Genomic DNA, 12,586 nt, shown 5'->3' on the forward strand with positions numbered 1-12,586 from the left:
AATTCATGCAGTTCAAATATCATTGTATTAATATCATAGATATTCGAACGGTTAGAAAGATATCGAGCGAATAAAAACACTATTAGTGGCAGGTTCACGTTATTGATTTCCAATCGGCATAATGGGATATAGCATTCAAAATTGCGACAAACAAAATATCATCTTTGAGTATGCTAAACGAAAAAAAAATACGCCCACAAACAGAAAGATCTGATTGACTGCATCGTAACGCCCTTTTTATTCTAGTGCGATAACACTTCGGCTTCATGCTGAAATTGTGAATTCAATGAAAATAACAATGATGGAAACTAGTTTCTGCTGACGAGATATCTGTACAATGGTTGCAGGCTAACATTCTAATATGTACCAAATTATCATTACCATTTTTACAAGCGGATAGTTTGTATTTGGTTTTTAGCCAAATTGTTTCTTACTAATTTTGAGCATTTAGCAATCTTATTCCACTGTCTAAAGGTAGACACCATTGCGTTCTAGTTGGCTATCCTAGGACTGACCGGTTTACGTCTGATGAGCCAGGACCTTCTCGCCTGGAACAAAAAAATGACTATTTTTAAGAACCAGTTACATTTCAGTTTTCTATAGGCTGCATCTTACCCAGGCAGGACAATAACGCTGGCCGTCTTCTATTAAAGCAACATATAGTAAGTGAATGCTCCAAACTGTAATTCTTGTGCGGCGTTTATTAAGCATCGCTTTGAACGCTTTATTCAAAAGTGCGCCTGATTTCGATATCAACGACAGATTGCCTCACGTGTCGTTAAGTTTAGTGGGTACCACAGGAGCATTGGGACGACATGCAAGCAGCTATTATACCTAAAATAAACCAGAGGCTTCATACATCCCTATACTAGAGTAGTCGATTTAAAAGATCACTGCATATTTCATTAAAACATGTGAGGAAAAACATCTAGTCATCGCAATAATGCGATGGCTCATCGCGAGTCCATGATCGCCTATAGGGTATGTCAACACATGACCACAGCTTCGAAGCGCGATATTACAAGCTGTGCGTAGAAACAAGATAAGAGAAGTCAACAAGGCCAACAGTGATTCAACATTCTGTTTAAAAAACAATCCAACAAAATAGGGTCTGATTTTCTTCGACCGAACTTACTACTAAAGTTACTACTTACTACTTAATTACTACTAAAGTTTATCATTACATCATAAGCAATACAGGCATGAGTAGTGTCAACGTATGCCTAGGAAACACCTTTTTTCACACAAATGGAGACACGATGCCTTTATAAGTAACATTAAATATAACCGTACGAATCACAGCGAGTTTCACAAAGCAAGTTTTGCCGACGAATTAAGGCCTCGCAGTCATCGCATCAATGATTACTGAACTACTTTAAAAAAGCCAACGTACTTAATCATATATATTTGTTTTAATTTGCTTGAGCAATATCTTAGCCGTGGTAGCTCGGAAGGCAACTGTTTTTGTGTTAACGTTCTCTCGCCTCATGTAAGCCTTGATTTCTTACCTTGATTACGAAAATATCCGTATAGTCTGCACCAGTACTGCTCAGACGTGTATGATTCTTGCAAGCTACAGAATATTGAATAGCAGTATCGTTTTGCGGATTTTTAGATTCTGACCAGCGACCTAACAGCGCGTACATACCAGATTCAAGTAACCGCTATAGAACTCACGATAGGTAGACCATATATGTATAGTCTGCATATTTTTATTATGGAAATTTGATATTTGCCAGTTATGTTCTAATATAGCTTCTCTGTCGAGTACTTTTGTTACTGGGGTGCGTCTTTCGGTTGCGAGATTATCTTGATGGCATTCAGTTCAACCAAACGACGATCCAATCTGACTGGGTCAGCTCGTCCGGCCGACTTGCTGTGTCCCGTCTCGTAGGAATCCAAATCGAATGCTGTGTTAATACCGCTCTGCCAGCCATTAATCTTCGTGTATCGACAGACATATCGATGTTGATGCTTTGCATGTATCCGGTCCGCTGAGGCGACATGTTCAAACGAGGCTCATGTAGAATACGCGGGCCTGCCCAAATAGTGGTCAATTGTTCGCTAAAGAATTTTATGGAAGCGAACCGTCCGTTCACAGATAGGTACGGCAATACCAGCTTGTCTGACCCATCGTTCCAACTTATCTCACAAAACTAGTATCTCAATACAACGAATTAAACGTTGCCAACAATTGCAGGTGAAACTAGCTAGCAGCAGAGAACAAAGCGCAAATAAGTGTCGGTTCTTAAAATAAGGCAAATAGTTTAAGGGCTACAATTGCCAGTGGCAAACAATGCAGGACATGAGAAACCGGGATGGTTGACTACGAAACATTAAGAATACTATGGAGTTATTGGAAATGAGTTTTCAATGTTGTTTTTATGTTTGATCTATAGTTTAGCGCATTATTCGGACAGCCACTACATTTGACTTATTAGCAACAAAAATAGCCTGGTGTTTTCCGGACGACGTTTACTTTAAGCTAGCATTAACTAACGACGTTCCATAATTGACTGTTGGGAATTTCTTTTAAACACAGGACGATTGAAATATATTAACAAAACTAAGACTTCTCAATCGGCATTTAACGGAGGTCTGCATCTCGTACTTCAGCACAGCGTTTTACCGTGTGTGTATTTCTCAGAAAAGGTCCTCCGTAAAGTTAAGTAGTTTTGAACGGCAAACGTACTCGCGGGACTTTTCGTCGATATCCGTGTGTGACACACTGCAACCACATAACATATTAAAGAAGATACGCTTCTCTTTACGCGCTAACATCTACTCTACGGTAAACTAAGGTTTCGACTGGGTTTCCGTCCAGTAAAATGATCATAAGTACACAAATGAATAACCAAAATCACACGGATTACGCACTTTGTCCGAGAGATGAGATGGAATTAGCACATCGTTGATTGCGTTCAAGGTGCTATAAAATACAATTTCCCAATAAACTACTTCCCGTCGTGTCGAAACTTCCACCATGCACTGATTTATTTTTCTGTCATGCGAAATGTAGATTCAACACGCTTTGCTCAATTGCGGTGCACAAAGTCCTGCCCTCTCAATGTTATCTTGTTGGTTCCCAATCGATCCTTACGTCACCTGTCTTTCGATGCCGTTCATTCCATATTTTGTGGTTTATTCAAGCCTGTTCGTATGCAGCACTGGAAACGGAGGTACGATATCAATAACTAGGTATGTTTACGTGGATCAAACCGTCAGAGGCTAGATGAAAAAGAGATAGAGCGAGTACGCAGCGAAAGACGTCGATGAAGTCTTAGGAAGCAAAAAATTGTTTTTGAAGGAATTGCAAATATTCTGGTTATGAAAACTAACAAATACTGAAATATTATGACAGTGAAAAGCACAATAGTAGGTGTTAAAGACGCTTTAATAACGTCTTTAACAATAACGTATTTCAATCTAATAACGACGCTTTAATAATGTATTTCGATCAATGAAAAAAAAATAGAGTTAGCTAAAATTATTATAGGCATTCCAGATCTTAGTCGTTTACGAGTATATTATTAGATGTTGGCTTTCAGGATTTAATAATATTAATATACTAGACTACGAAGCGCGCCTAGGCTTCCCTGAGACTGGCAAGATTTCTGTATTGCCGACTACACCATTACAGTCTAATTTGACCCCTTTAATATATATGGTAAATTTCCGCGTATGTCATCATTAGCCAGTATCATGACAATCATTTCGATTTTCGACGCACTTCCTGTTTTTGACAAATATCCAGGCTGCATTCGATAATAAGACATCACTATACAATAGCTTATATGTGCCTATTACTGTTAAAAGGCAAAAGCACGAGAATGGCGGTAAAGCCGTATGTGGGTTCTTTCCAGAACAAGTATTAAGTATATGTTAACATTTGACTAGCCATACATGTACATATAATAGACATGGATATCTTGACCTTTGTTGTGACGCCTTCAGTTCACGGAACAACCTCGAGATGTACAAATCGTAAACATAATGACGACACCCTAACGGTACTACACTGTGTACGCTTGTAGAATACGGGGTTAGGTCAACAGACTCGTTAAATTGTTGTTGTTCAAAAGAATGTAGGTAACGTGCTTTCTGGCGTCGTTATTGTCATCAGATCACTATGAACGAGGGGTGTGGTCAAATAAATGTACTACTTTTGTTTCACTGATGATATAAACTGATGAGATATGGGTAAAAATTTCATTTTATCGGACCGCATGAAAATTTGATGTTATAGTGCTGTCAACAAGAGTAATAATTACGCTGAAATTTGAACGATGTAACAAATGTTGGACAATCGTATGAGAGAGATCACGAAATCAATGCTCTTAATCGCACCTATTGTGTTTCTCCGAGATGAAATAAAACCTAATAGAAATAGACTTGTTAACTCAAGCATATGACCTTCTAATCGAACGTTCGGCACACGCATTTGAATGTCCTTATAAGAAGTCAAGTGATTTTTGTTCCACCCTATACATAAACGATAGCTTTTGTAGCGAGTGTTCACACATCAAACGGCGCACTTGGTAATTAATGATTTCATGCTGTGGCCCTGTTGTATGCTTGGCTTATTCAGAGATAAAGGAATCTTTCGCCGCCCACTCAGCAACCGTCCGGCGCAGCCCAATTTTGATCTATTAAATGCTATTGGCAGAAATGCTGTTCAAGTCAACATGGGCAGCTATCTATGTTTACTAGAAATTGTTGTGGCATCCTTAATAAGCAGTATAGACGGTTGATGGCAAATATCAATTGTTCAGTTGTTATACTTTTGTTAGAGTGTGGACATTAAACTCGTTGCGCAGATGTAATTAAAAAAAATTCGTAGTTTTTTTTTTATATGGAGGTAATATATATGATCTGGACGCTACGGGTAACAACTCAGTTCTGTATTCTCATTTGTCAAAATTGTACCAACAAGTCCACTGTGTAGACGGCCTTCGAACAGGCTTTTACCAGCCGGGTGGGGCCAATTGTTGTGCTAAGTTACGTTTTTTATTCATATATAGGTAAATATGTTTTTGTCATGCTCTCACTCGCAAGAAAATAATTATTATCAAATATTCCATGTACGTTATTGAGAACACTTCAACTAACGCACTTGAAGCCTTAAGGTTTTTAAAACGATTAAAAATCTTTTTAAGATACATTTAAATACCTATTTATCTAGCAGATAATAATGCTATATATGTTCAAGTATGTAAAAAAGCTGTGATGAAAAATTATCTGGTTTACTTCCCGCTACGCACACTTCTGTTGAAAACTACAGATGTATTGTGTCATATATATATATATATATATATATATATATACATCGTAAATAGACAAAGACTATGCTTACAAAACAGTGGGCGATATTCAAAGTCATAGTAATAACAATTATGACCATAAAGTAGAATATTGAATTAAGTAGAATATAGAAATTATTAAAGTATAAGGTGGATAGGCTACTTTTCCCTACTAAGGAATACATGTATATATTCTATCAATTTATGTTAGATATGATTATTAGTATATTCATTGTTATATATGTGACCTACTATAGATGAACGTGACTGGTTATTCTCTCCCTCTCTTCTTTCTCTTTCTACCAATTTATCTGTGATCCTTGTTTACTCTACAACGAACTCCGTTAACTCAAGGATAAACACAATTGTTGAGCAGATCGCATGTGCATATACTACATGGCTGTTATATGAGCTACCATTTGTTTTAAATCTAAGAATCTTCAGATCTAAATGAAACTCAGTAATAGTATTTTGTGTACCGTCCAGATATCTCCTATGTATTAGACGATACGTCTATCAAGTAGACGAAGATGATTACAAAATATCAGACTCGAACGCATCCGTGTCACAAAACCTATCAGCTGCTTCCACCAAATAGCACAGCACTTTAGCTGTGACGTCTTGGTACAGCCAACGAGGGGTCTTCGTTTGAAGCTACGAATTTTGCTTCGATTTTCAAAAGGCGACACAACTACATGTTGTCAATAATATAATCGTAGCCTGCCATGAATGGATACCGTACTGTTTTGAACTGTATCTCCAACATAGCCTGCAAATGACAAGACAACGGACAAATCCTTATATGTCGACCGTAAGAACAACAGCCCTACGAAACGCTCTACAACCAGCAAGAGTTACGGCCTTCAACGACAAAGAGATAGCAGACCCCACTGTACCGCTGGCCGTTATCATTGTCGTCCGACACCCATAGAGTATTACACCTGTTTCTCCTCGGCCGTTCGCTTACTGTTATTATAAATGTCAAAAGACGAGCCGCCTGCGGGCGCAAAGAACAACAGCTGCACTGAAACGGTTTCGCGCGCTACGGGAGTTGCGCATGAATACGTCGAGTGCGCATAGATAGTAAAAAGGAGAAGGAAAGAACTCCGTCGATTTTTGTTCCTGATGGATAGACGCCCATAGGAAGTCTTTTGGAACAATACAAGACACAGCTGACCCACATCTATGCGCTATAGCAGTCAGCATGTCTAGCTGATGTTGTGACTGTAGTGGTAGAACGAAGCGGAATAACGCAGAAAACAGATGACTACAGACGGCTATAGCAGACGCAACACCAACAGAAGCAATAAGCTCTACACACAGCACAGCAAAAGATAATTGTCGATTGTTGCAGGTAGCGACCATACGCCGTAGTGAAGCGTTTACTGGCATCACTGTAAATGATCGCAATGTCTGGCCACACTGAACTGAAATGGAAAGCGACATTTTCCCTGTAAATCATAGTTCTACGATCGATAGGTAAATAAGCAAAAAGTCCTCTTGGGAAACGTATCACCGGTGTCGTTTTAGTTGTCAACCGCAAAGTTTATCACCAGGAGCTTCTTTGTTTATTTAAACATCACCGTGAAGTATTGTCGTCGACGCTATTGGCAAGATTACGCGTCGAAGGTTGCGCACTGGCCGAAATGTGAGCAAAAATTAATGAGAGGTTGATTTGCAGAGTTACACTTGTACCCGTAAAAAAAAAAGCACCCAGATCTATAATGGAGCGTATATACGCAAGCAAACGCTAGCATGCATGTGTTCAATTGAAAATAAAGTAAATTACTTGCTTAAAGTACCATCTAGCCTTCCTTTAATTTCTCTTTATTTGGATGTGTTTAAATATTTAGAAGTGCTGAGATTATTAGTTGACATAAGTGTCCATGGACAGAAGACAAAAAGCTGAGTAAATACTTTATATATATAGAAAATATAACGCTAACAATCCAATTCATGTCGCAATTTTTCATCGTTCTGCACGTAAAAATGATTCTAACTGTGCCTAAGTAAATATACCGGACAACCGTGTGGTAATACATCATGATATACGTCAAGCAGATAGATCACGTGTGATCTTAATATTTCGGTGACCTCTTATTAAATGTGAAGATCTACTATATCTAGTAATACAAGCACTTACGTAATACTATTTACGGGAGAAGATAGCTTACTGATATTATTTAGTGGTAAAAAACACATTATGATTTCATCTCCTGTATTTTTAATACACATGACCACACCTCGGACCAACGAATAATACTAAGACTGGCAAAGTGAACTACACTCTAGGTTTTAGATCTAATCATTACTTTTGTTCATACTAAGTTGCAGTCTCTTCAATATAGGATTTTCTCATTTTAATATATCCAAGACAATGCTAAAAAACAACTTACATTCTTCCCGAAGGACATTCTTCCAAACATGAAACGAATGATTTAGATCTCCAAGGCAATGGACACTGAATCGGCTGCCTAAAGCCCCTCGAACCTTATCTGAACATCCGTAAAACGCTCGTCGAACTCTCGAATGCACTAGGGCCATTGCGCACATCGTACATGGCTCTCGCAGTAAATACACATCGTAACCTGCAATAAACAGTGAGCTATCATGACACCACCGACTGAATATTATGAAATACGTAAGTAACCGAATATGTCACAATTTTATTATATTTATCAAGTGGAATTTTGGGTTTACCTTCAGCATAGTTGATTAAATCTTTGTGGAATACGAAGTAAAAACAGTTTGAAAACATTCACTCACAGCATTTAACTCAGTAAAGAGGAACGACCCTATTAAAATCACGAGCTTATGGATTGTTCTATAGAAAAACAACAAAAAGTAAGTTGTTTTTACGATGAATTTAACCCTTGAACGCTAGCTTCGTATTTTGCAATAATTTAGTGTTACAAACGTTATCTACTATCTTCATATGCTCAATTCCAACTAAGATAAAAAAAAAGTATTAGTTATCACATTCCAAATACTATCTGTGAATTACATAAACTCTTCAATAACTAAATATACAATATTTAATAAATGAGGAGAGACTTGACTCAAAATCAGATGCAACAGATGTAAGATTAGATTCGATACGGGACTACTTCTTCATAATGTTGACTCTTCGTCGTATACATTGCATACTAACCTGTACAGATATATGGCGTTTTTGTGCTATCGCCATCTTCGCCAGTGGCGGAGTGGTCGCAGCTCTTGAGCATCTGATCGTTGTTTGGTACTTCTCTCACTCCCAACAACCTTTCTGTACCCCATGCACCGCCGCCCTGTAATGCGGCTACAAGATCAATAGCTGCCATTGTGGCGTGAAGGGCGGGATGGACATGTCTTCGGTCCACGCCAACGGCAAGCACTAAACCGTTTCGAGGATTCACGATTGCTGCGACATTGAATGTCATTTCAGCAGCACCGCAACTCTGGAGGATATTAAAGGGGCATTAAATGAACATACGGTCCCCAAAGGTTTCCTTATTCTCAACTGACCTCTAAAAGGGCGGGACACGTAAAAAGTTTAGGGCGGGAAAATTACCGCTGTAAAGTTTCACTCCTCGGTAAAAAATAGATTTTGCGAAAATTCCTCTATCGCTCTCACGCTGCAAGTTTTGTGAACATTCTCAATAAACTAACCACAAACCTAAATTATCTTTCTTTCACATTTCCATGTTCTGTGACCTCGTCTTCTGGACTTTGAGTAAGCGATCTGTATTGAAGGCGCGTGGCATCTTATTTTCGACATTGTTACTCTGGAGTGCATTTATTAAATTAATTTTAGCGAGGAACGATCGACATAGCCCTAGAAATGTATCAGGTTCGACAATACGCGCGGTGTTGAATCCTGCCTATCACAAGACATAGGCGGCTGTGTTACAACCGCGCCATTCCCTTGAATGGCTACATTTTTTTTGCACGCTCAGGGGTACTGCATATACTGCATTGTGATGGATAAGTTTGTTGATAAAACAATTTGAATTCAACTGACCGTTGGCGACGATACCATTATGGATTGTTCGTCGCGAGCCCTATCGACAACGATCTGCATGCATTTCCTCATTTGTTCACGATCTGAAGCAGAAAAAATTGTCCCATCCAATATACTCTTGGTAAACCTATCCTCATGGAATTGTGTAGGCCACATCTTTAAACATTCGTCGAATTGCTCGCGTGTCAGCGGTGTGTGAAGCGATACCTGTTTTCGACAGATAGATATAAGCCTTTTTGTCGACGACATGCTAAAGTACAACGATAGCCAAATGTATACCATGTGTGCATAGAAGATCCCTGAAAAAATTCCACTGACAAAGAGGCTTTACCAGGGATAATTTATGGTAGGCGTATTTGGTAAGCAGTACATTTAGGATGAGCTTGGCCGCGTAATGTGCACATGTGTGGCACGATTTGCTTTACTCGATAACCCCAAGGAACTGTTCGGAAAAGATTTCAATTGTCCAGACATATCGCTAAGCTTAGCTGAATATTGTCAATAAGAACTACTAAGGGTCAAATAATCCGGACTGTCAACTATACAAAGGCGGTGCCTATAGGCATAGTAAAAGTACTTACCTCATGTTTGCGAATGGTGCCAAGATCAAGGCCTTGTTTAACGACTGCGCTAGCTGCCCCAAGGTCCTTCGCGTCGTGACACAATATTACTTCCAGAACGTTTCCGTTGTTCCGAACCCGTTTTAGATGTTGTAACTCCTAAACAAGAAATAAACAAAATCACTCCAAGGGATATATATAGGCATGGTAACGAATGGTGTAAAAGGTTTTTAACCTACTTATTTCTGGAGATTTTTGAGTTCTTACTCGTATCAAATATCTGTAGATAAACCTACTACCAATGATTATAATTATTTAGCGTCAATATCTTTCTCGCCTTCATAAGGACGAACGTGTTAAAATTTGTGAGTACATGCTTTTAGTTCATATATATCCAAATGACAGTGTAATTTTGCAGCTACGGCGACAACGCTCGATATTATTGTTTCAAAAAAGACCAAGTTGCGATCGACAAAGTTTCCCTAGGTGATGAAACGCGGCTTTTACCTTTAGGGGAAATTGCTCGCTCAGAGATTTCACAATGGAGGAGGTACACTTCTTGTCGACGACTGTTGCTATCTGCACAGTAGTTCTTTGCACAGGCCGAACGAAGCGTTCAGGTAAGACGGGCATAGGCTCCAAACGCGCCTTCTTTGTAGCAAGCACTTCGAACGCCATCTTGGTCTTCATTGGCTGACAACAATAAGATTTAAGACAACAGTTGAAAATTCTCAAAATAACAACGACAACAAAGACAAAATCAAGTTTTACGAACATGTATCTTGTACAGGTTGCTCACGTCTGTTCTGTCCGCTCTTATCACTAACATACATTACCGAATTCAATCTGAACAAAACAGAACGAACATCTCTTACTCAGGATTAGACAGATACAATGTAAAATAATTTCAAAAGATTCAACGTTTCCTCAAAAAACTCTAATAATCTTTGTTAACACTTTCAAGTTTTAACTCGATTCACGTAATTTGAAAAAACTCCCAGAATAGGGGAGAAATTATTTTTATTTTTCCTTAAAGTGTTCTTCTCTTATTTGTCGTAAGCAGTTTAATCATATCAAGCACTGCATCAACGAGCTTGAATCTGATGTCACTAGTATACGCATGAAAGTTCATAGGCGAACCCGCGAGCTTCGTTGAATAACTAGGTCGAGTTTCATTGCTATATCGAAAAGCGGCGTTTTTATTTCTTTCAGAAATACCACCATATCGCTAAGTTAACAAGCACAATATTCAAGAAATTCAACCATGCAGATCATTAGCCTGATCGCTTAAGGCTTACATTTCGTATCGCATTTTCAGCTCTTGTTCCTATGAAGCGACACATTAAAACACTGATAACCACACTTTATAGTCATAACTGTAGACAACAGAATCCTAGCCAGTCACAGAGCAGCTTTAGACGAGTGCACGATTGGCTAAAAGCAGCTGGCTGGCTTCTTGATTCAGTTACTGCTGCTGCCATTGCTCCTGGACACCATACAGTGAGTACACTATGGAACTGTCGCCCAGTAGACGTCACGAGCGCCCCCTGTAAACAAATTGCCATGTGCTTTTTCAGCTGGGCCCGACTGATGGTCAACGGTGAAAACAGCTGACTGACTTAGCGAGTTCGTTCTTTCCCATCTGCTGGATTGCTCAGCTGACCGCCTATTAGAGTACGTCTCCTATTGGATTTACAATGAGCAGCATTAGAGCAATCGCTATCATGTGCCTATGGCGTCGTCGTTTAGATTACAAGACAATGACTTGCTGTTGAATCGTGACGTACATTTTCCTGAATATCTTTGACGGACAAACAACAGATAGTTCGCCCATCTGTTAGATAAGCACGGTTATTTACTCATACAATGGAAGTAATTTCATTACAAATATTATCAATCCATAACAATAAGTTATTGTTTAGTTTACAGCGTAAGGCTCTTTACATCTTTACGGTTTGGATGCTCTGGTACTACGGCGATGAGGAAATGTTTTGTGTCCTGGAATAAGCAATAGGGCAATGAGTTGGTCTCGCTGAGTTACGTTAGGCCTAATGAAAGCCTCGAAAGAATAAGCAGTTGTGCGTGTTTCCTCACTGACAGTGAGTTCTATGTTATATAAAAAACATGACATAAGTGAGGTGACTTAAAACGTCTAGTGTGGCTTCAAACCATAAGCAGATTATGGTGTGCACTTCTTGATCTGTTGGAGCTTATAATAAATCCTATCTTGCTTGTTCAAGGCAATATTTGCTTACTATACTGTTTATTTGATACTTCCTTTTATCAAGGAAACTTCTCTAGTTAGTTGTTGAAGTCGGAATGTTATTATATACTTGTTTCTTATTATATACTTAATTATATACTTGTTTTGTCCGTATATTTGCGTCTGTCTAACTGAAATGAATTTTAGATATAGTAAAAGAGGCGAAAAGTTCATCATTGATTAAAAAAGAAAAAGCTGAGACGATTTCGGCTGCTTCTGCACAAACTTGATTATCATTGAGAAATCACTAGCACGAGTCCATAGGAGAGTCGAGGACTATGTAGAAAAGGAGTTTGTCACGGCTATAGTAGTGGGAAAGTGGACAAAATAATTCTATTCTGGAGAGTCGGCGATTACAGGCTCCAGCCGGTTTTCAGAGTAGCTCCATCGTGTTCTGACAATGCGCTTATCATTATGTAAACAACTTTTAGTAACTATTTGATGACCTAATTTGAAGAGTAGA

At 38.8% G+C, this 12,586-nt stretch overlaps 1 protein-coding gene and 1 long non-coding RNA gene across 3 annotated transcripts; one reads left to right on the top strand and one right to left on the bottom strand.

Moving 5' to 3' along the window:
• Positions 1-199: 199 nt before the first annotated feature.
• Positions 200-11,407, bottom strand: LOC111255477 (tRNA-specific adenosine-34 deaminase regulatory subunit adat3). 2 transcript variants are annotated; one of them, XR_015324786.1, is made up of 9 exons: positions 11,159-11,407; positions 10,368-10,553; positions 9,882-10,019; positions 9,301-9,507; positions 8,452-8,737; positions 7,697-7,888; positions 2,878-3,167; positions 1,509-2,728; positions 200-548 (listed from the first exon to the last, which is right to left on the bottom strand). XR_015324786.1 is itself a non-coding variant. In XM_022817487.2 (7 exons), the coding sequence occupies exons 1-7, from the start codon at positions 11,201-11,203 to the stop codon at positions 520-522; spliced, it is 1,083 nt and encodes a 360-aa protein (XP_022673222.1). In that variant the 5' UTR covers positions 11,204-11,407; the 3' UTR covers positions 200-519. The 2 variants fall into 2 exon arrangements, 1 of the variants encoding a protein (XP_022673222.1); XM_022817487.2 differs by lacking the exons at positions 1,509-2,728; positions 2,878-3,167.
• Positions 11,315-12,115, top strand: LOC147758285 (uncharacterized). The gene is made up of 2 exons (XR_015324854.1): positions 11,315-11,534; positions 11,783-12,115. It is a non-coding gene; the product is annotated as an uncharacterized LOC147758285 (long non-coding RNA).
• The last annotated feature ends 471 nt before the right edge of the window (positions 12,116-12,586 follow it).

This window comes from Varroa destructor, unplaced genomic scaffold, assembly GCF_002443255.2.
Source record: "Varroa destructor unplaced genomic scaffold, Vdes_3.0 BEIS01000001.1, whole genome shotgun sequence".
NCBI classification, from domain to species: domain Eukaryota; kingdom Metazoa; phylum Arthropoda; class Arachnida; order Mesostigmata; family Varroidae; genus Varroa; species Varroa destructor.

What these genes read in the sequence shown, in the direction of transcription:
- LOC111255477 (XM_022817487.2), bottom strand. Translation starts at nt 11,203, where the DNA reads ATGTGTCGCTTCATAGGAACAAGAGCTGAAAATGCGATACGAAAT. An exon ending in CTGAAAATGCGATACGAAAT is followed by an intron (nt 10,554 to 11,158) that starts GTAAGCCTTAAG and finishes TATTGTTGTCAG; the next exon opens with CCAATGAAGACCAAGATGGC. An exon ending in GCACCATTCGCAAACATGAG is followed by an intron (nt 9,508 to 9,881) that starts GTAAGTACTTTT and finishes TGTCGAAAACAG; the next exon opens with GTATCGCTTCACACACCGCT.